Source organism: Sus scrofa, chromosome 5 (assembly GCF_000003025.6).
Source record: "Sus scrofa isolate TJ Tabasco breed Duroc chromosome 5, Sscrofa11.1, whole genome shotgun sequence".
Lineage (NCBI taxonomy): Eukaryota > Metazoa > Chordata > Mammalia > Artiodactyla > Suidae > Sus > Sus scrofa.
The window spans coordinates 80771986-80795757 of record NC_010447.5 but is presented as its reverse complement, the minus strand read 5'-3'; the positions used below and the strand labels follow the sequence as shown (position 1 = coordinate 80795757).

General features: G+C 46.5%; 1 protein-coding gene across 1 annotated transcript in view; it reads left to right on the top strand.

Annotated features, from left to right (window-relative positions):
* STAB2 (stabilin 2) overlaps window positions 1-23772 on the top strand; it is a 170763-nt gene that overhangs the window by 67464 nt on the left and 79527 nt on the right. The window contains 11 exon segments of the mRNA XM_021092647.1: window positions 157-210; window positions 775-855; window positions 2956-3108; window positions 4698-4760; window positions 8574-8660; window positions 9469-9555; window positions 10852-10963; window positions 14381-14561; window positions 16712-16805; window positions 18151-18309; window positions 23177-23272. Coding sequence (XP_020948306.1) covers window positions 157-210; window positions 775-855; window positions 2956-3108; window positions 4698-4760; window positions 8574-8660; window positions 9469-9555; window positions 10852-10963; window positions 14381-14561; window positions 16712-16805; window positions 18151-18309; window positions 23177-23272 — 1167 coding nt within the window.

The following is a 23772-nucleotide window of genomic DNA, read 5'->3' as shown; positions in this document are numbered from 1 at the left end:
TTATTGGTAACCCGCCCTGCACATAATGCTATTGACTTATAGATGTAGTGGCCTAATTTTCTTGACTAAGTGTCCAAAGTCATTTGAGGAAGTATGCAAAAGAGATAAATCTGTGTTTTCCTCAGTGACCAAAGAAGTATTTTGATTTGTTTGCAGGGATCTCGGAAGCTTCTGGAACTTGTCAGATACCACATTGTCCCATTTACGCAGGTCAGTTCCATCTTCCTGCCCTATTTTTCCCTACTATCAAGATATCTAACCTTAAATTCCAGTATTTTAGTGCTAGAGAACATGTAACAGTTGTTGTTCACCTGCGGCTCTGAGCACATGCTTAGCAGTGAAGAGTGAGCCCATTATCAAAGAAACCGTCCAAGCCACAAAAAATCATGTCAAAATTGAAGTTTCCGTCATGGTTCAGTGGTTAACGAATCTGACTAGGAACCATGAGGCTGCGGGTTTGATTCCTGGCCTCGCTCAGTGGGTTAAGGATCTGGCGTTGCCATGAACTGTGGTGTAGGTCACAGACGTGGCTTGGATCCCGCGTTGCTGTGGCTGTGGCCTAGGCTGGTGGCTACAGCTCCAATTGGACCTCTAGCCTGGGAACCTCCATGTGCTGCAGGAGCAGGCCTAGAAATGGCAAAAAGACCAAAAAAAAAAAAAAAATCATGTCAAAATTCCCATCATTTATTTCATAAGATTCCAAGCTCCTTTTTCTGGTGACACCTTTGGGTGCTGCTCTTGATGTCTCTGTCCATTGTTCTCTTATCCTTGCAGCTGGAAGTGGCCACCCTCATTTCGACCCCTCACATTAGGAGCATGGCCAACCAGGTCATACGCTTTAACACGACTGACAATGTAGGTGAAAACTCAACTCTGGGTGTCATGACTTGGGTGCATTTCTTCTCTGCTTGTGACTGTTCAGCGGATTTTCCTACTCAACACCAGCTCACAGGCTTAAACTCTTTGTGATTATCTCATTCACTTGTTATGTCTTCCAGCAAATATGTGCTGAGCAACTGCCTGTGTGAGTCTGAACTAGGAGCCAAGGATAAAGTAATGACAAAGATAAGCTTATATCCCAACAAGGAAAACAGACTTAAAACAGTGACCACTTAAGAACAATTATAAGTGCCACTGAGGGGGAAGTTAAGAGGGCTATGAAAGCTCACAGCAGGAGACTGAGCAAATCAGGGGTCTAGAGTTCCCAGCCAGGATGTGATGCTTTGGCCAAGCTTCAGAGGATGAGTATGTGAACTTAGGCAGAGTTGTGTAGAAGGGAGTTCCAGGAAGACAGGAGAGCAGGTGCAAAGGCCCTGAGGTGGGAGGGAACATGACTTACATAAGAAACTCAAAGAAGGCAGTGTTATTCAGCTGACTCCTGAGGGCTGTGATATCAGCAGAAATCTGATTTCTGAGGCACAGAGGTTAGGTCTCCTGTCGATTCACTGTTACCGGTGATAATTATGCCCTTCATCCTTTCCACACGTTTCTAATGCGTGTCAGGGATGTGCCAGACACCATTCTATGTCCTGGAAGACCAGTGAGCAGACAGACAGAAGTCCCTAGTTGCACGAAACTTTCGTTCTAGTAAATAGGACTACAGGTAGTAAACAAGTCAGTAAAGTACCTCATCTATTAGAGGGTTGTAAGTGGTAAGGCAAAAAAAAAAAAAAAAAAAAAAAACCAGCAAAGCGAGTATGGGGAAGAGAAAGTGGGGATGGGACACTTTAGATAAAGTGTCTAAGAATCCTCATGGGGAAGAAAATATGAGTGCGAAGACTGACGGAAATGAGGGAACAGGCGGTGTGAATACCCAGGGCAAGGGCGTCCCGGAGGGAGGAGACGGCGGGTGCGAAGGCACAAAGCAAGGGACCTGCTGACCTGGCTGAAGAAGAGCAGGGTCCCCGTGGCCGGAGGAGGGGGAGGAAAGGAGAGAGGCAGGAGGGAGGAGGAGAAGTGGGGTCGGGTCTCACGGGGCCTAAGAACTCAGGGCAAGGGTACAGGCTTTTGCTTTGAATAAATAAAAAGCCATCAGAGGATTTCGAGGAGCGGAATGATATCAGATGTACATTTTGCAGAAACTCAGAGAAAAATGATGGTGACTGGTGGGGAGATGAGGGAGGGCGCGTGGGGGGAGGGAGAGGGAGGCACAAAGTGCTGGATGTACGGGAGGCTCCAGGATATTTGCACAACATGCGGAGGATGGCCAGCATATCCCGAGAACTGTAAATGGAAAGTTACCTTTAGAAATGGTGTAAACAATTTAAAAAAAATTTTAAAGCATAATGGTGACTCAGAGCAGGGTGGTAGCAGAGACCTGGTAATAAGTGGTTGAATTCTGAAGGTAAATTGAAGGTAGACCCGTAGACCTTTCCGTTGGACAGGATGGGGGATGAAGACAGAGGAAGCCAAAGATGACTTCTGAGCTTCTGACTGAAACCACGAGAAGGATGGCATTGCAGATCGGGGGCGGGGGGGGGGGTGGAATAGAGATCAGAATTCTTTGCTAATTTGGTCGTTTTCTGCTCCCTCGCCTACAACATATGCCTGGAACTTTCCTGGGTTTGTTCACTGAGGTCTCCCCAGAACCTAAAGCAGAGTCTCAAACAAGGCCAGTAAATGTATCTAAATGAATGGATCCCCACTTCACCACAGAGGTGAAACAAGTTGCCCAAGGTCTCCGAGCAAAGGTATTGCAGAGCTGGAATCGTTACACCTCTTCCCCAGCCTGGACCCGAGGACCACTTCTGCAGGGATATCCTTGCCTGAAGTCAGTTAAGAATTCACTCAACAGATTCCCCGCCAGCCAAGCCCTTCTGAAAGCCCTCTCCCACTCAGGGAAAAGTTCTGTGAGGTGGAAGCCTCTCTTGAGAGGCTGCCACTGTTCAGATCTGCCCCGGGTGGCTGGTACTCCCGTGGTGTAGACAGGTGAGCAGCGTCATTGCTTCCTTCCAGGGACAGATTCTGGCCAATGGTGTAGCAATGGAAGAAACGGAGGTGGCTGCCAAAAACGGCCGGATTTACACGCTCACCGGAGTCCTCATTCCCCCTTCCATCACCCCAGTTCTGCCCCACCGATGTGACGAGATGAAGAGAGAGATGAAACTGGTAAGGAAGCTAGGGAAATAAGTAAGGACTCAAGACAGCCCCCCACAGCCGACGACTCTCCTCACAGTTCTGCAGAGAGTCCCGCCACAGGAGCCTCCTTCTGAAGGCATCTGACGGCATTTCCACCTTTGTGAAGAGGCAGGAGGGCCTGAGCTCCTAGCTCATCCAATGTGAACCAGAGTTCCTGGGGGGCTTTCCTCACTGGTAGATGCTACCCTGGAATTTTCGTTTCCTAGAGCTGCCATCACAAGTTACCATGCAACATGGCTTAAAGCAACAACAACTTATTCTCTCACAGTTCTGGAAGCCAGATGTCCAAAATCAAGGTTTTCTGCTTCCACTGCAACAACCTGGAACAGAGCAACCCTGTATCAAGACCAGGCAGGGAGTTGGGGCTACTTGTTCTCCAGCTCCCCAAAGCAAAGAATCACTATATGGTTTGAGCTGCAACCCAAGAAATTTTGATTGTATAGAGAAAAATGCTTCCCAAGAGCTTCCTTAGAATGAATTCTTCTTCTATTATTTTCTCTGGGTTTAAAGTCAAATCAGTCTGTTCTGCAGGGTTTGGGGTGGTTTTGATTAGGTCTATTAAAATTACAAATGCATTCTCTGGAAAGTACTAAGGGCTAGTAAACAGTAGGAGCAGCTGGTATGTTCCAAAAGTCTCAGCTTTCACCAGGCTGAACCCATAGCTGCCTCTGGGCATGTAGGTTTGGTTTTTAGAGGCGTAATAACTCTGTACTAGTTAGACTACTTATCAGGAAACAGTTTATCCCAGTGGTTCAAATGAGGAGACTAACAAGCTACTCCAGGAGGATGGGCCGGGCTGAGGGAACGAGCACGTGTTGCCGGGGCATCCGGGGGAAGCAGTGGCAGGAAACCATCATCCCCATTGAGTCAAGGGGGCAGGGGCTGGAGTCACCTGAACCCAGTGAGAGTGGGAAGCATGGAAGGAGAGGTGTCCATCAGGAGCTGTAGGCGTGGTGCCTTAGCAAAGAGGGAGCAGGAGAGAGATGCCTTGACCTTCCTCTCGTCCTACCCACTGAGAGCCTGCTGGCGCCTCGTGCTGGCCCCAACCTGTTGGAAACTGGTGAAGGGAACCCAAGAGACCATCCTTCCAGCTTAACCTCCTGGAGTATGGAGCCCAGCAGGGATGCTCAGAGGGCCAGTCTGGGAGATTTGCAAGCACACACCCCTTTTCTTCCCCCTGAATTCAGAACCCTGGAGGAAGAAGTCCAGGAGGTGGAAAGGTAGAGATTCAGTGTTCAGCCTTGTTCCTGCTAACCTAATGGGAGAACAGGGCCTTGAGTTTGTGGCCAGTGCTAATGCTTTGCCCCTGGCACAGATGGACACCTGCAGTGTCCCCTCAGGGACAGCTGCCTCTATGTAGCAGAGTCGACTGGAAGGCTGAGACCTATGGACTGTCTGACCCTGAAAGAGGATGAGGAAGGGGCTGCTCTGAGCAGACCCAGTTCCTTCTCCCCAACCCCTCCTGCCCTGACCTCACTCCTGGTGCATGAGGCTAGACGTGGTGATCAGCTGCCCCCTCACACAGGACATCTGTACTGACCTGCTCTCTTCCCTCCCAGGGCACTTGTGTGAGCTGTTCCCTGGTGTACTGGAGCAAGTGTCCTGCCGACTCCGAGCCCATGGTAAGTGGGACAGCTCCGGGGCAGCATACATCACCAATCCACCCACCACCCCACCACCCCCGGCATGGTTTCTCAGCCTTTCTGCCTTCCCTCTTGAAAGATAGTCATTCCAACTGGGGTAATAGCAGGTTAGCTCTCAGCCCACTGTATACAGGATGGTAGAAAGGCAACACCCAAGTCTGTCTTTGAGTCCTTGCTCATTTTTCAAGGTAAGTTGCTTAACCTTTTTACTTTACTTATCTGCAAGTAGTAATGATGACAGTAATAGCGGCAACAGCAGGATTAGCATAGGTAAAAGCTCCAGCACAATGCCTAAAGCAAAGAGCCACTCAGTGAAGGTTCCCTCTCTGTTGTCCTCTTAAATAAAATCCAGAGTTTTCAGGAGAAGGCAAAACTTTACCTCCCCTCGCAGGGTCTCTGATTGGGCCTAAGAATTAAGTTGACAAAAGACAAATTACCAGGAGAAAAGCTCACAGGTTTTTACATGTACAAAGGAGCTTCTTGAGGAGAATGAAGACCCACAGAAATGGCAAAACCCAAGTGCTTATACAGTAGCTTGAACAAAGACAGGTAACTGTAGAAAAGTAACTAAAACGTGAAATGTATTTCACAATTTATACCTCCAACAAATCATTATCTTGTGTTGTACATCTTAAATGTATGCAATGTTATATGTTTACCAGATCTCAGTAAAGCTGGAAAAAGAAAATGAAATGTATGAGGAATTCACATTTCATATATTCTTCTAAAAGAAGAAAATTAACAGAGTCTGTACAGATTTCTCTCTGCTTCAGCTACTGTTTCTGGTGACAAGATGTTTCTTTGCTCTTAGTACAGGGAGGGCACTTTTCACACAGGATTTTATGTCCTCTTTTCAGAGAGAAAAGGGAGATCAGAGTGTTTCTTTGGTAGCTGCAATTTTTTAAGTGCCTTTAGCTCAGAATAATCCTTAGGCCAACGTGGCATATTTTGGAATAGCATACTCTGCCATTCTTCATTTGTAATTGCTCTTCCCAAGCATCCTTCTAGAGAGAAATATAAGAAATATCAAGAAAATGACAATGGGGTATTCCCGTCGTGGCTCAGTGGTTAATGAATCTGACTAGGAACCATGAGGTTGCGGGTTCGGTCCCTGCCCTTGCTCAGTGGGTTAAGGATCTGGCGTTGCCGTGAGCTGTGGTGTAGGTTGCAGATGTGGCTCGGATCCCGCGTTGCTGTGGCTCTGGCATAGGCCGGTGGCTACAGCTCCAATTAGACCCCTAGCCTGGCAACCTTCACATGCTGCGAGAGCAGCCCAAAGAAATAGCAAAAAGACAAAAAAAAAAAAAAGAAAAAAAAGAAAGAAAGAAAGAAAAGAAAATGACACTGGGACCATCAAAACTTCCTCAAATTTGATTGAATTCTGCACACATCTATTGGGTATTATAGAGATGGCTCAGGAGTCAAAAAGATGAATAAGGTTTTATTTTGGTTTGGTTTTGCCTTGAGAAGCTCTAATCTGGGAAGAAAAAAAAAAAAGTTCCCATCATGGCTCAGTGGTTAACGAATCTGACCAGGAACCATGAGGTTGTGGGTTCGATCCCTGGCCTCGCTCAGTGGGTTAAGGATCCAGCGTTGCTGTGAGCTGTGGTGTAGGTCACAGATGCAGCTCGGATCTGGCGTTGCTGTGGCTGTGGTGTAGGTTGCTGTGGCTGTGGTGTAGGCCGGGGGATACACCTCCGATTCGACCCCTAGCCTGGGAACCTCCATATGCCGTGCATGTGGCCCTAGAAAAGACAAGATGACAAATAAAAAAATAGATGGATGGATGGATGGATGGAAGGAAGGAAGGAAGGAAGGAAGGAAGGAAGGAAGGAAGGAAGGAAAGGAAAGGAAAGGAAAGGAAGGAAGAAAGGAAGAAAGAAAAACAGGCAGTTCCCTGGTGGTCTAGAATTCAGTGCTTTCACTGCTGTGGCCCGGGTTCCACTCCCTGGTCTGGGAACTGAAATCCCACATTAAGCCACTGCACACCACAACTAAAAATAAAAGAATAAAATGGAATACAGACCATTATACAACAATCCATAATTCATATGCCAAGTGAGTACTCTGCTAGTAGCAAAAGCAAAGTTTTCTAAGATAAAATTGATGATAGAAATTTCTGCCTCTAAGTTCATCCTAAGAAAGAAGTTCCCAACCAGAAGGTTCATTCCGCACAAGAACAGATCCCTAAGGAAGGTGATGAGCTCTTTAACACCATCCTATTGCAAAGCCTTTACTAAAGAAAAACATTAAAATTAAACAGGCACAGTGTTCAGAGATTTATTTTGCTCCATGCAGCCATCATCGCCCCTGAGTGCTGCAGGATGCTGTCACCCAGAGGATACAGAGAGGGAGGCCAGAAGGGGACACCGTGGTGACTGGCGTCACAGTGCTCACTGTGTGCCAGACATTGTCCTGAGTGCTTCATGCGACACAGCTGTGAGGGGGGCACGTTATCCTAATCAGTGTGTGATCTGGGAGCTAAGGCATGGAAACAGAAAATCCTGCACTCAAGGTCACGCGGCTGGTACACGGCAGACCATGATCCTGCATTGCCTCAGCCCCAGGGAGAAGGAAGGGGAGAGAAAAGGAAGAAATGAGAGGCGTGGGTCAGAGCCAAGAGAACCCCAAACTGCCCTCCCAGGCTCCCACAATCTATACTTGGCTAATTATCTTGACAGCCAACAGGAGGGTTGAATGTTCCTGTTCAATGACCTCAGAATTCCTTTAGACAGCTAGGAAAGCAGGATTTTATTACTCCTGAAGTTTTCATTGCTCTCTTCTCGAGCAAGAGCCTAAGGAGAAAGGGTACCTTGATATCACCTTTTACCTACCATAAAATTTGTGCCAGGGGCTAAATGCTTGGGATGACACTTGAGATGAGCATTATCATCCCATTACACTAAGCCGCTGAGGCCCAAAGAGACAGCATGGTTTTCCTCTGAGATCTTTAAAGTTCGTAGGTGATAAGACCCATTCCCTCCATCTGCCACCAACTAGCAAAGTTCCTTAGGGAAAGGATATAGGAGTTCCCTAGTGGCTTAGTGGATTAAGGATCTAGCCTTGTCACTGCTGTGTCTGGAGTCACTGCTGTTGTGCAGGTTTGATCGCTGACCTAGGAATTTCTGCAAGCTGTGGGAATATCCAAAAAAAAAAGAAAAGAAAAAGGGTTTAACCCGTCTGGGCCTCAATTTCTCTTTCATTAAAAAGGGAATGAGAAATATCCACATGGAGTTGAAGATTGATGACCCATACGGGCAATGTGTCAGCCCTAGTAGGTTCTCAATAGACGGTACTTGTCAATAATTCTGAGTGGGCACTGGAGCATCAGGAAATGGAAGGAAGTCTGCCCCCACCACCACCACTCCCAAGAGAAAAACTCAGACCAACAGTATTTTTTTTTTTTTTTTTTTTGGTGGATCTTTGTACAAAAGAGGGGAAAATTCTCTAATAGCTCCAAATTTTCTGTATAGGAGGAGGTTGGGGATGGCTCTTACTTGGAAGGGGAGGCCAGGCCGCATCTGAGATGCGTAGGAACACGAGAGGGGACAGAAAGGTATGTGTGCCCTGAGTCATGCAGACCCAGGCCTGTGTTCTTCGAACAAGGGAACAGAGGCCTAAGGAGGGCGACTGAGCTCTGCCTGGGCCCCGTGTGCGCGGTGTGCCCTAGTGCTCTTTCCCAGCACCGGCGGGAAAACAGAAGTGGATTGTCTAGTTCTACAGAAGCCGAGTCATGCGCAGGCAACTTCAGGATGCAGGCTGCCATGCGTTTCCTCCTTGGCTTTCTTCCAGACGCTCTTCACACACAAATGTGTCTACACTGGCCGAATCAGGAGCCTGAAGAATGGCTGTGCCCGATACTGTAATGCCACTGTGAAGGTGAGGCGTGTGTGTGTGTGTGTGTGTCTGGGGCCCTCCCCCAGGCCACCAAGACCCACACTGAAGCTGGCAGGACTGGTCAGCTCTTGGACCCAAGTCTGTGCCATCACAGGTGGCCTGTGGGACCTTGGCCAGGCCTTCCTGCAGGGGAAGTGGAGGGCAGATTTCTCCATATGGCAGCCAGGTCCCCCCCCCACCAGCTTGTGCCCTCCATCCCCCAGTTCCCTACCGCTCTTAATATCGAGCCGCACCCTGACACTACCCGCACAGCCCACCCTCTGCGGTGTCTGTGACCTGTCCCTTCCCCTGTTCCCACCTCAGAGTACGCAGCTTTGCCGTTCCCTCCTTCAGAATGTTCTCCCAGGTTTTCTTGGGGCCAAATCATCTTTCAAGTCTTTATTCAATTGTCACCTCCTCTGTCACCATCCACTCACAGTGGCCTCCCAGTCTCCCCCACCTGCCACCACTTGATAATGGGACTTTGTTTGCCCAGTGCTTACCACTCTCTGAAATCCTCTTTAAAAAAAAAAAAAATTACTGTCTCCTCCCCAATGAGATAGAACATAGGCTCTGTGAACCCAAGCGTGTATGTGTCTTGCTCCCAAGGTGCCAGAGCCAGGCTGGCACCCATGGTTGGACCTTAGATGAAGCGATGGCTGAACACAAGCCAGGCCATTATCAGCAAAAGAAAAAGTCGCAGTCATGGGGGTAGGAAGACGGATACTGATTGTGATCATAATGGAAATTAAAATGTATTTCCTTTGCTCAACTGGAACTCTGCTTTGGATTCCCACATTTTGTTTCTCAGATACCAAAGTGCTGCGAAGGCTTCTACGGGCCCGACTGCATCCAGTGTCCAGGAGGCTTCTTGAATCCGTGCTCGGGGAATGGGCAGGTGATGAGGACTGAGACTTACTTTTTGACAAATGCTGAGGTTGACCTGTGATAAGTCAAAAAATGATTTTTAAAATCACTAAACCAAGAAATGATACAATGCCAGTCACTGTTCCTAGGGAGTAAAAGAAATAGACTAGTAGGAGTTCCCTGGCAGCCTGGCGGTTAAGGATTAAGGATTGTCACTGCCAGAGCTTGGACTCTCTTACTGGCCTAGGGAATTTATGTTGCAGAAATTGGCTGTACGTGCAGCCAAAAAAGAAAAGAGAGATCAATTGCTACAAGAACAGAAGGTGTGAGCAGGCGAAGGACTTGCCTGGGGGAGTGGCAGGGGCTGGGTGTCTGGTGATGTTGCAGCTGGTCTACTTTCCTACAGCTGATGGCATGACCTTGAGTGACTTGGCAAGGATCTCTGGACCCCATCTTCCTCCTGTGGGAGGGAGCAAGGTTGGCCTGCGTTGATCTCCAAGATTTCTTTAGGGCCAAGATTTGATGATTCTTTAAAAAAAAAAAAAAAAAGTAGCACTGCCCAATGAAGGCCTTTTTTTTGGCCCATCTGAAAAACCTAGTGAAATACAAGGGCCAGGACTTAACTCATCTGGCCAGAGATAAACAAAGGTAAGAGTAGTTCATAAGGGAAATTATAGATCTGCATATTTGAGACATCCACATCAAAGATAGACCTCACCCGAGGGGAAGGAAGACTGGGTGACCACCAAGTGGGGATACCACATGGCAAAGGGAATCGGGTGAAGCTCTAGTACATATTACCTACGGCAGCTGGGTGCTCCATGCAGGACCCCAGCCTCACTGTGATACATGTCACTCAGTACAAATCTAACTTCGAAGTAGATGGGGTGCTGGGGAGTTGCAGGTGGAGGGTGGGGAAGCAAAATGCTCCCCTGAAGGGAGAAACCCTGCAGGCTGGAGGCGCACAGCCGAGCATGGAGCATCTGGAGAGAAAGGCTGGCCTTTATTCTGAAGGTCGGTGGCTTATATCAGTGTGTCCATCCTGATTAGCATGGCTTAGAGGCTCCAGTTCACCACTGTGGACCCCCCCCCCACCACCTTGAATGACTTCCTCTAAAGTTCTGACTCCTGGCTCAGGCCCCCCACCTGTCACTGTCTTAGCTTCCTACCTGATACCCACAACTCCGCTTCCCTCAAGGGGTCCCAAAGAATCATTTAAGCAGAATTGAATTTGAGCTAAAGAAGCAGGCAGGAAACGAAAGCACCTGGGGCTCCTGGCCGGGGCTTGTGTTGTCCTAACGGCCAGGGGCCCTGCCTTTGCTCGCAGTGCGCCGACGGCCTCGATGGGAACGGGACGTGCATTTGCCAGGATGGCTTCCGAGGCTCCCAGTGTCAGTTCTGCGCAGACCCCAATAAATATGGACCTCAGTGTGACAAAAGTAAGTGTCGCTTCCAGAGCTGCCTTCTGCTTCTCAGCCCGGGTCCCTGCAGCACTGCGACAAGCCGGCAGTACAGCCCGGGTATCGGGTGCCTCCTGGCTCGTGGGCACCTTCCTCTTCATCACAGGGATTTCTAAAGTGCTTGGGTCCCAAATGGCAGCCGGTGCCAGATTGCCGGGCCCCACTCAGAATGTCTCAGACAGGAGCCCTGGGTGGCGCTCGAGGATTTGCATTTCTATCAAGTCTCCTGCTTTGCCCACACTGCTGGGCACTTTGAAAACTAGTCTTCTAGGGCTTCCCCACATATCTGAAGTGCTCGTGGGCTCCAAATTAAGGAACAGAACAGACTCGCTCCCCACCTTTCAGGCAGCCCTCTTCCAACAGCTCCTCCCTTTGCAGAATCTGCCACCTTGGGCTAATTACTGCACCTTTCTAGGCCTCCGTCTCCTCATCTATAAAATGAGGGCAAAATGGTAACTGCCTCGTAAGGTTAGTGCAAGTTATAAATGGAAAGCAATTGCCTTAGAAAAACGTCCAGCACCTAGCATGCACTACCGATATCATTATCCACTATTACAGGTACTGTTGCTCTTTACCCAAGTTCAGTGACATAAATGTCCAGAAGCTCACAGAACATGTAGAAAGTTCGTAACACTAGGCATTGAAAAAAATGCAGTTATACAATCCTAGAAAATATGCTTTCATTCTTAAGAATAACATCATGTGACTGTTTAAGTATATACATAGAAATACATATCTATTCTCTATCTCCAAGGTAAGATTAGAATTTGATGGGAAAAAAGTGAACAAATCAGAGCTTGCTGTGGAGTCAACCCAACCTAGCGTTCAGTCCTCACTCTGCAAATTACCAGCTCTATGACCTTAGAGAAAGTCTCTCATTAAAGCTTAATGTCACCATGTATAAAGTGAAGACAGTACCAGGTACCCACTTCATAGGTTGTTGATTAAATTAACTCATGATGTAGGACTTCAGCCGAGAGGGTGCACCTAGCATGTGGTCGATAAAGGAGACCGTTCTTGCTGCTGTCCCTCCTAACCCCACTCGTCTGATACACAACCGCCTTCCTTGTATCATCTTCACAGCTGCCTCTCAGGGTAGAAGGGACACCAGAGCCCAGCAGAGTCAGGGCTGCCGATCCTAGTCCAGCGCTTCTTTTGCCTAATAAGGTTTCTGAGGGAAAAAAGGCGGGTGAGGGGGGATATATTCCAGAGCCTGCTGACATTGGCATTTTTATGAGGCCAGCGGGCCAGATGCTGAGGCTGGGGCTGGAGTGGTGGTCTTCCTGCTCCAACACCTCCCACCCAGGTCTGTGGCTGCCCACCCTCTCGTTGCAGGGGTGCCACCTCTTCATTCTGGGGTCTTGTTTCTTGAAAACTCAGCCCTGATTTTTTTTTTCTTTTTTAAATTAAAGTATGGTTGATTTACAGTGTTCTGCCAATTTCTGCTGTACAGCAAAGTGACCCAGTCATATACACATATATATGTATATTTATACGTGTGTGTATATATATATATGCTTTTTCTCATATCATCCCCCATCATGTTCTGTCCTAAGAGATCGGACACAGTTCTCTGTGCTGCATAGTAGGAAACCCTGACTCTTAAAAGTTACTGAAAATGTTCTGGTTTTGTTTGCATTTGGAGGGATTTTTTTTTAATTTTATTGGAATATAGTTGACTTTCGATGTTGCGTTAGGTTCAGGTGGACAGCAGAGTGAATCAGTTATGCACGTATGCATACCCATTCTTTTTCAGATTCTTTTCCCATATGCGCTATTACAGACTATTGGTAGAGGTCAGCGTGCTATACAGCAGGCCCTCGTCAGGTATCTCTTTCACACATAGTAGTGTGCATGTGTTAATTCCAACCTCCCACTTTATCCCCATCACTTTCCCCCTTCGATAACTATAAATTCGATTTCAAAATCTGTTTGTTTCTATTTTATAAATAAGTTATATCATTTTTCTTAGATTCCACATATAGGTGATATCTATCATATGTGTCTTTCTCTGACTGTACATAGTATGCTAACTTCTAGGTCCCTCGATGTTGCTGCAAATGACATAATTTCATTCTTTTGTATGGCTGAGTAATCTTCCATTGTATATATGCCCCACATCTTCTTCACCCATTCATCTGTTGATGGACATCTAGGTTGCTTACGTGTTGGGCTATTGTAAATAATGCTGCGGTGAACATTGAGGTGCTCGTATCATTTCAAATTATGGTTTTCTCCAGGTAGATGCCCAGAAGCGGGATTGCTAGAACATATGGTAATTCTAGATCTAGTTTCTTAAGGAAGCTCCATTCAGTTCTCCATAGTGGTTATACCAGTTTACATTCCCACCAACAGCGTGAGAAGTCTTTTTTGTTTTAGATACAGCTGTGTTTTTCCAGCACCCTCTCACTGTGTTTCTCTTTCCTGGATACTGTCTTCAAGCTCTCACACTAATTCTGCTCCCATCAGTATTTTCTGGGGCAAAAAAACACATATTTATTCATTTCTGATTATATTCGAGCACCTAAATCCATGCCACCTGCCTTTACAAATCTCTGTAGTGTTCTTTTCATTCCTACATGCATAGAACCCTGAGTCTAATATTTATTAGACTCACATTACAATTTTTACCTATAATCAAAAGCAAAGTTAGCAGTCAAAGTTTAAGTGATAACAAGCAGGTGGAAATGCCAGTTGATATGCCAATCTACTGGCTACTCATGGGCACCAACAGACATGGAATTGGAATATCTGAGCTCAAGTCCCTGTTTGGGAACTTATCAGCAAGTTCGGCAATTTGCTTCACCTCTCTAGGCCTCAGTTTTCTCACCTGGAATATGGGGATGATGAAAGGATCTGCCTCCTGAGGCTGGTGACTGTTAATGAGAGGGTACAGGTTAGAGGCTGGCCCAAGGCTTAGAACAAGGTCGGTGTGTGAAGACTGGCCATGAGTTATCACTGGTTTGATGTGATAGAGTGTGAAGACCAAATAGGCAAGCAACACATCAGAGGCTATGCTGGCAGGAGAAAACACTTCTGTTTATTACAGAATGTCTCCAGGAAAGGGTGTAAAATTTCCAGACTAAACTCTCCAACCATGAAGTAGGTGAAAATTGAGCTCCTTGGATTTTTTTCACATCATCACAATCCACCCTCCCCCCTGCACCCCAGGCTCAGACACACAAGGCAGCGCAGAGGCCAAGCCCTCCTGGCCGAGAGCTGTCCGTGGCACACAGAGAAAGATGCTAAGAAATAGCTTCTGGAGCCATCCCAGGCTCAGCCCCGGGATCTGTCCTGGCAGGGGCATGGGAAGGGGGCCCTGTCCTACAAGTCCCCTGTGCCTCATTGCTAAGCCTGTCCCCCGTGCCCCAAATGGCCTTCTTCCTTCTCTTGCAGGATGTCTGTGCATCTTTGGAACGTGTGACAATAGAATCGATAGTGACGGGGCCTGCCTCCCTGGCACCTGCAGGGAAGGCTCTGCTGGGAGATTCTGCCACAAACACACCTCAGCCTGTGGGCCCTACATGGAGTTCTGTCACATCCACGCCACCTGTGAATACAGCAATGGGACAGCAAGGTAAGCCTGGGGCAGGGGGACACCACTCTTAGCAGTCCACAGCCACAGTGTTACCTGCAGAGTGACCCAACCTGTATCTAAACTCTTTGTAAACTAAGGCCTGTTCTCTCCAGCTGTCAGCGTGGCTTTTGTGGAGAAAATTCGAGGCTGAGCTGGGTTCCAATTGCAGTACTCCCTGCTTTGAAACTTACCAGCTGTGTGACCTTGGGCGGTTACTTAATCTGTCTGAGCCTCACTTTCCTCATAAGTGCACTAAGGGTGGTATTACCTACCTAGCAGGGCAGTTGTGGAGAAAAGCTGAATGCCAAAGCACCCAGCCCCGGGTCTGGCACGTCATGGGTGCTGTCATGTCATCACTCACGTGAAGGAAACGAAGATTTACCCACCAACTTTCTAACCCTTTAAAAACACCTTTACTTCCTAAGGCCATTAAAATAACTCCTCTGTTAATGACATCTTACAGGAAGTCGGGTCTTTGGTCATTGGATGACATTTAATTTCTTTTTTTTTTTTTTTCTTGAGATTTTTTTTTTTTTTCTCGGAATTGTACTGAATTAATTTGGAGAAAATTGACATGTTTGTGATACCAAGTCTTTTCACTCATGAACATAGATATAGCTTCATTAATTGAGGCCTACTTTAATACCTTCCAAAAATGCATTTGATTTCTTTTTTTTTTTTCTTTTGTCTTTTGAGGGCAGCACCCGCGGCATATGGAGGTTCCCAGGCTAGGGGTCCAGTGGGGGCTGTAGCTGCCGGCCTACACCACAGCCACAGCAATGCCAGATCTGAGCCACGTCTGCGACCTACACCACAGCTCACGGCAATGCCAGATCCTTAACCCACTGAGAGAGGCCAGGGATCGAACCCACATCCTCATGGTTCTAGCTGGATTCGTTTCTGTGGTGCCATGATGAGAACCCCTGCATTTGATTTCTTAATACTGTCTACCACATGCAATGGGCTTGGGATGGGCAAATTTCCTCTCTGGAACTACCTGGTTCAAAGGCGGTAATCGCGCAGAAAATATCCTGGGAAATGCAGCAGACGTGGAATTCTTGTCTTTATTTTTGCAGCACTGTTCTTAATTTGTAATTACCTAGTTATTTGCTTACCTGTTTATAGTCCATCTTCTGTACTAGTCTGCAGGCAGCATGGGACAGAAACTGCCTTTGCTCTTCTGCGAGCGGGAGTGTGTTAGAAACGCATGCTCCTAAGGAGTTAGGAGCTCCATCAGTGCATAAGGCAAAGTGAGCAAAATTGCCCTTAAAACCTCTCAAATCACCCACAGAGGACCATCAACATGGGTCTGTATTTGCTGTATAAACATAAGTGAATCAGTGTTGGAACAAATCAGTCTGTTTCTTCATTTTGGGAACCAGCTAAAGTGTTTGGTTCCTCTGGGATTCTTGATACATAAAGAGTCATTTTATTTCAATGTTTGTGGAGCAAACATGACTGAATTTGCAGCAATGATGTTGGGGGGGGGTGTGTGATGGAGCCTCAGGGTGTCCTGGAACCTATCACCAATAAATATTGGTTGATCAAATGGCCCCATTCATTAATCGAAGTTTCATGGTGGAGCACTTTGAGAGGAGTGTCTGAAGGGTGATGGATTAGCAAACTCTGGGCTCAGGTTGTACTCTGAGAAAAAAGGACATTGGAGAGGGAGAAGGTCTCACCTGATCATCATGTTCAAAGAGTTTAAGGACTGTCGCACAGAAAGGAGTCGAGTTCTCTGCTGACCCAGACGTAATAACTTGAGATATAAAGAGGCAGATTCCAGCCCAGTAAGAGCAGAAGAGCCACCTGATGTTGAGACTAAGAAGGTGCCAATGTGAGCAAGTGCCCTGCTGAACACTAAAGGTTAGATCCATTTTCCAGATGAGGAAACCAAGTCTCCCAGAGGTTAAGGAACTTGCCTAGGATCACACAACTGCGAGGAGGTGGGACCTGAATTCCCATCAGGTGTGTCTGACTGCAGAGCTACAAGTGCCCGTGATACTTGGCTCCCCCACCCCGATAGGGGCAAAGTGTCAAGCCGCCTGGCCTTGAACCTGCTCACTCACCTGGCCTGTCCTCTTGTGGGGGTGGGATGGCCGGTGCTTATAGTTCTGAAGCTGACTTTGTGCACTCACTCTTCTTTGCAGCTGTGTCTGCAAAGCAGGCTATGAAGGGGATGGAAGCCTCTGTTCAGAGACAGACCCTTGTTCGGGATTAACCCCGGGGGGCTGCAGCCGCAATGTGAGTATTAGTCTTTTTTCAGGCTGTTGGGGTTTGTAGGAAATGCTGAGGGAGGGCCTTCCAAAGGGCAGTATCAGATGACTTTGCATCAAATGAGGCACATTTGCTTGAACCCTGTGTTGTAAAGATGGTGCCAAGTGCCTGCCATGAGCCTCCTCTTCCTAAATCCACATGTGCAGGTATGGGGGTGGGAGTATCCTAGGTCCACATGTGCAGGGTGAGGGAGTTCTCATGTGGCACAGTGGGTTAAGGATCCAGGGTTGTCACTGCAACAGCTGGGGTCGCTGCTGTGGCTCCAGTTTAATCCCTAGCCCAGGAATTTTCAAATACTGCAGATGTAACAAAACAAAACAAACAAAACACATTCTGAGAATCGGATATTAGAGATCATTAGTAAAAATAATTTCTGATTTAACATTACAGCCTACAAGTGACTTTCCTCCCACTAACTGAGCGAAGCAGATGTTTTTTATCCGCATTTTACTGATCAGAAAACTGAGACTGGGGGACGTTAACTGACTTACCCTAAGTTCCATTAGTGTCGGGTGTAGCCCAAACTGACCCTTGCTTTCCTTAATACCTTTTGAATATCACCACCACCATCTGGCCAAGGTCACCTTCATTCCTTACCCGCAGTTTAATAACTGCCCTCCTGGCTGCTTCTCTTGCCTGTACCCACAGCCAGAGTGGACCAGATCATGTTTCCCCCAAGCTGACACCCCTTTAGGAACTTCTCCTGGCTCTGAAGATGAAATCAGTTGCAAATGCCTTGTCCAGTCCACCAGAATCACCTTGGGCCAGCCCTGCCCACTCAGCCTCATCTCTGCTTACCTTGCACCTGTCTCTCACTCACCTTGCTCTTCAGCTTCCCAGTATGGTCATCTCGAGAGGCCTGGCATTGGTCCAGTTAGGAGCTTGGGTTTCAGCATCATTTATATCTGCCTTCACTCTCCTTTGTGACCTTGGGCAAGTCACTAACTTCTCTGAGCCTCAGTAAAACAGATAGTACTTTGCTCACGATGATGGCTTACACCTGTGAAACATAGACAACAGCCCCGGCTCAGTTAATGGCATCGGTGTTAGTAGTGGTGGCCGTTAGCTGGCCAACAGCAAGCAGATTTGCTCTTTAAATCATCTCCTCTTCTCCATTGATCTCCATGTAAATGTCCGTTTTATCATTTCCTTTGCACTCCACACAGGTATGTTTCTATAGCGTACCTTTGGAAATCCTGTTTTTTAAGTATGTGTTTTTTTTTTCTTTTTCTTTTTTTTTTTTTTTTTGCATTTGGAATCATGTGACTGGACTAAGGTTTCAGAGATTTTGCTGCTGCTTTTCCTCCTGCAGGCAGAATGCATCAAAACTGGCAGAGGGACCCACACCTGTGTGTGCCATCAGGGGTGGACCGGGGACGGAAGAGATTGCTCAGCAATCAACACCTGCCTGCTGCCCAGAGCTGGCGGCTGCCACCACAATGCAACCTGCTTGTATGTCGGCCCCGGGCAGGTAGGTGTGACAAGGTAGAGAACAAAGAGGAAGCAAGATTTTTTTTTCCCCTAGATGCAGAAGTCCTTTGCTAGAACCTAATGCAGCTCTTTTATCATTTGTAGCTGTGGGAATGGGTTAGTTGTCACAACAAACCTATGATGGAGGTACTATATTTTTTTTTCACCGTTTGACCCCATTCACCCTCACCCCCACCAATCTGTTCTCTGTATCTATGAGCTTGGTTTTGTGGGGCCTTTCTTAGATTCTACAAGTAAGTGAGACCATATGATATTTGTCTTTCTCTCACCTATTTCACTTAGCATAATGCTCTCAAGGTCCATCCATGATGTTGCAAATGGCAAGACTTCATTCGTTCTGTGGCTGAATAATATTCTACTGTGTCTGTACACCACATACTCTTCATCCATTTATTTGTTGCTGGGCAGTTGGGTTGCTTCCAAGTCTTGGCTGCTGTAAATAAGGCTGCAGTGAACATCAGGGTGTATATATTTTTTTGCGTTTGTGTTTTCTTTTTTCTTATTTTTTTTTCAGTCTTTTTATGGCCTCAATCGCGGTATATGGAGGTTCCCAGGCTAGGAGTCCAATCAGAGCTATAGCCAGCAGAGCCACAGCAACATGGGATCCAAGCTGCGTCTGTGACCTACACCACAGCTCAGGGCAATGGCGGATCCTTAACCCACTCACTGATCGAGACCAAGGATGGAACCCACATCCTCATGGATGCTAGTAGGTTTTCATTAACCGCTGAGCCACAACATGAACTCCAAGAGTTAGTGTTTTCATTTTTTTCTCAGATAAATACCCACAAATGGAATAGCTGGATGATATGGTAGTTCTATGTTTAATTTTTTGAGCAGTCTCCATAGTGTCTGCACCAATTTACATTCCCACCAACAGTGCGCAAGGGCTCCCTTTTCTCCATATCCTCGCCAACACTTTATTATTTCCCGTCTTTTTGCTTTTTAGGGCTGCACCTGTGGCATATGAAAGTTCCAGGCTAGGAGTCTTTTTGGAGCTGCAGCTCCTGGCCTACGCCTCAGCCACAGCAGCACGGGATCCAAGCCACATCAGTGACCTACACCATAGCTCGCAGCAACACTGGATCCTTAACCCCACTGAGCAAGGCCAGGGATGCACCTGCATCCTTATGGATACTAGTAGGGTTCATAACAGGCTGAGCCACAACGGGAACTCCTTATTTCTTGACTTTTTGATAATAACCTTTCTAACAGGTATGAGGTGACATCTCATTATGATTTTGATTTGCATTTCTCTGAAGATTAGTGATATTGAGCATTTTCATGTACCTGTTGGTTTCTTCTTTGGAAAAAATGGCCATTCAAATCTTCTGCCCATTTTAAAAATTGGATTGTTTGTTTGTTTTGCTGTTGAGTTGCATGAGTTTCTACTATATTTTGGGTATTAACCCCCCTCCCTTATGAGATATATATATATATATATATTTTGTCTTTCTGTCTTTTCTAGGGCCGCACCTGTGGCATGTGGAGGTTCCCAGGCTAGGGGTCTAATCGGAGCTGTTGCTGCCAGCCTACGCCAGAGCCACAGCAATGCCAGAACCAAGCCGCATCTGTGACCTGCACCACAGCTCACGGCAATGCCAGATCCTTAACCCACTGATCGAGACCAGGGATCGAACCCTCAACCTCATGGTTCCTAGTCGGATTTGTTAACCACTGAGCCATGACGGGAACTCCCCTTATGAGACAGATGATTTGTAAATATTTTCTCCCATTCCATAGATTGCCTTTTCGTTCCGTCATGGTTTCCTTCGCTTCACAGAAGCTTTTTAGTTTGATGCAGTACCACTGGTTTGTTTTTGCTTTTGTTGCCACATAGGCACTGTTATTATTCTACCTTATAAAAGAAGAAATTGAGTCATGGAAAGGTTAAATACTTGGCTCAAATCACAAAGAAACCAATCATGGCATGAGATGCCCAGCCAGGCAGCCTGACTCCAGAACGGCCCTCGTGGTCACCACCCTTGACTACACTCTGTATTTCTGCGGCACTCTACAGTTTGTTGATGATTTTCACCTAACCTCTTTTAAGGGAGACCGAGGCAGAGAAAGCTACTTGTTAGGAATTAATCAACTCCAGGGGAAGTGATGACCACTGTCCTCGGATTGTAGCCATGGAAAAGTCCTCGTCATGAATGAATTCACTGCATTCTCCGGTCTCACCAAGCATTTGGCCGACACTTCCTTTGGATTTTGACTCACTTGAGTTGCCAGGTTGTGTTTGAGAAAGAAAAGCAATTTCTTGATATCAGGATACGTTTGTTGAGGCTGCTGTAAGAAAGTTTCATTACCTAAGTGTCACAGAACAGCAGAATTGTAGTGTCTCACCATAGGGAGGCTAGAGGCTCAAGATCAAGGTGTCAGCAGGTTGGTTCCTTCTAAGGGCTGTGATGACAGATCAGTTCCCGTGCCTTCTCCCAGCTCTGTGGGGTGTCCTGACAGCCTTTGCCCTTCCTTGGCTTATACACACATCACCCTGATCTCTGCCTGCATGTTCACATGGTGTTCTGTGTGCATATCTGTGCCCAAATCTCCCCTTTTTATAGGACACCAGTCATATTGGATCAGGAACCCAGCTTACTCCAGTATGATCTCATCCTAATTACATATTAACAATCCTTTTTTTCAAATAAGGTCACATTCTGAGGTACTGGGATGTCAGGACTTCAGCCTGTTGGGGGAGAGGGGGCGGTGGAACACAATTCAACCCATAACAGTATCTATATCTATTCCCTTCTGCTCTATCTTCCTGCAGACAAATTTGAAAAGCATTCTGATGGGGGAGATGAAAGAAAAGAAAGGCCTTTTTATAGGGTTATGTGAGAAATTAAAGAGACTGTACGTAGGATTGCCCTCAGTAGTTACTAGTTGGCTAGATACTGCAAACAGGCACAAATCCTAATTACCATGAATGTTTATTTTAAAAGACAGGCCATGTTTGGATCAGTATGTCCAGAAGCTGTCTGAGTCGCGTGTACAGGGATGTGCTTCCCCAGGAGCAAGTAGAGAAGATTAAACACCTTTGTTTATAAGGTTTTGCCCCACCACGGAAAGTCGTATCCACATGCTTCCGTGTGCACATATTTGTATATCAGATACCCAATTTACCTTATCAAGTGTGCATAGAAAATCTCTACCCCGAAAGATAAAAGTCCGGTTCATTTCTGCCCATAACTTAATGGGTTGTCTTATATCCCCTCTGCGGGGCATGTATCCGCTCTCCAGACCAGTCCTTCAGTCACCTTTCCCAATCAGATGTGCCTGCTTTCTCACCTTTTTCTGTTTCTCTGACAAGTGTTCTCAGCTCGCATGGCCTCCTACTCCTCCCACCTCCTCTCCCCATCCCACTTCCAACTTCCCAGGGGAGCATCCCAGCTCATCCCTCCTCCTCAGCAATGGTCCTCATCACAGGAGCATCTCTGTGCCAGTTTGTCCATAAGACTCACCACCTCTCTTGTTTTCCAGTGTTCATTAACCCTGGATTCTTCTTATCGACTTTGTAGTCTTTGTCTTCCTCTCTTCAGTGAAAGCAGCTTCAAGATTCAGTGCTGGGTCCATAATAGTCACTCAGTACCTGGGTTTGGTATCTGTTGAAGAGATGACTCCTTTTTAAGTTGTATTTTAAATTTCAGTAGAATGCTTCATAACGGAAGACACTTGTGGAAATTAAAAAGTAGAGGAAAACTTAAAACCATTCATGATGCTCCCGCAACCACCATTTTCATGCTGATGTATTTCTTCCTTCTGGTCTTTTTAATGCAGAGGTTTTTATTTTCCTCCACATTGTTGCAATGCACGACAATTTTGTTTGGTTCCTATTCTGGGCTTAGCACAAACATTTCCCCATTTTTTCAAACAACCCGGCACCATCCACATGTTTAACAGCTGCATGGTCAGGGCCACAGCTTCCATGGCATAGTTTGTGTACTACACAAAGTACCCAGCCTATGGGGCAAGGGGGAGCTGAAACCCAGCCTGCACCCTGCGCTCCAACGTATGTACCCTGGTGTGGATCCTAAACCTTTCCAAGGAAGGGGGACTTTCTGTTGTCTGACGATACTTACTGTCTACTGAGCCACTTGCCATGGATTGTCCTTTAGAGGTGGTCCCTTACTCAGATGTGCCTGCTCAGAGAGAATGCTTGTTCTAAATCACACAGTATCAGAGTTCCCATTGCGGCTCAGCAGGTTAAGAATCTATCCATGAGGATGTGGGTTCATTCCCTGGCCTCACTCAATGGGTTAAGGATCAGGCATTGCTAACAAGTTGCAAGGTAGGTCACAGACATGGCTCAGATTTGGCATTGCTGTGGCTGTGGCGTAGGCTGGCAGCTGCCGCTCCAATTCAAACCCTACCCTGGGAACTTCCGTTTGCCACCGATGTGGCCCTAAAAATTTTTTTCTTTAAATAAATAAATTACACAATATGCCTTATAGACTAGCAGTAGCCCTGTGCATGGATCTCCACCAAGTAGATGCTTCATGACTTACTTACTCTTTCCCTCCTACATGGAGGGGCCAATTTTTCCAAAGTAATGCTCTTTAGGGTCTAAGTTCTCTCTGACACAAATCTCCACATGGCCCCTCTAGGGTAAGGAATTTGAAAAGAAAGTACCAAGGAACAGTCAGGCTGGGAAACATCCTGGAGGATGTGGAAGCCAGTAACTCTGGAATCTGAAGTTTAACAAACGAAAGACATTAATGGTGTTCTCTAAAAGGTCCAAACAGCTGCGGCTTCCACAGTTGACTTTTCAGTGCAGTGTGAGGCCACGTCACAGGAGGCAGTTGTTTTCAGTAATCTCTTTGACCTTGCTCTTGGGATTACAGAATGAGTGTGAGTGTAAGAAAGGATTTCGAGGCAATGGGATTGACTGCGAACTAATAACTTCATGCTTGGAACAAACTGGGAGATGTCATCCACTGGTGAGTTACTTGATTTTTTTTTTTTTTTCATCCATGCTTTTAAAGAAAATTACTTGAAGAAAAAAAGAAGGTTGGGTTATTTTTTTTTCTGGGCCCAGTAAGGAACAAAACCTCTTTGACTCCCAAAGGGAGTCCCTAAACAAAATGCGAGTAATTATTGCAACTTTCACTCCATTCCAGAGCTGGGAAGAACCAATATACAATTGCAGATAAAATACAAGATTTCTGGTTAAATCTGAATTTCATATCATTGACAAACAGTCCTTCACAAATATGACTCAAATATTATATAGGACAATTTTAAACAAAAAATTACTCATAACTTACCTAAAATTCATATTTAACTTGTATTTTTATTTTCTAAATCTGGCAATTCTAAATCAACAGGATAGTTTAAAGGGTGACGAGACTCCCATTTTGAATGTCCTAATAGAGTTTCACCCAAACTGTTGGTGAAAATGCCCATTCAAGGGTAAGCTGAGCCTTACTTACATCTAAAT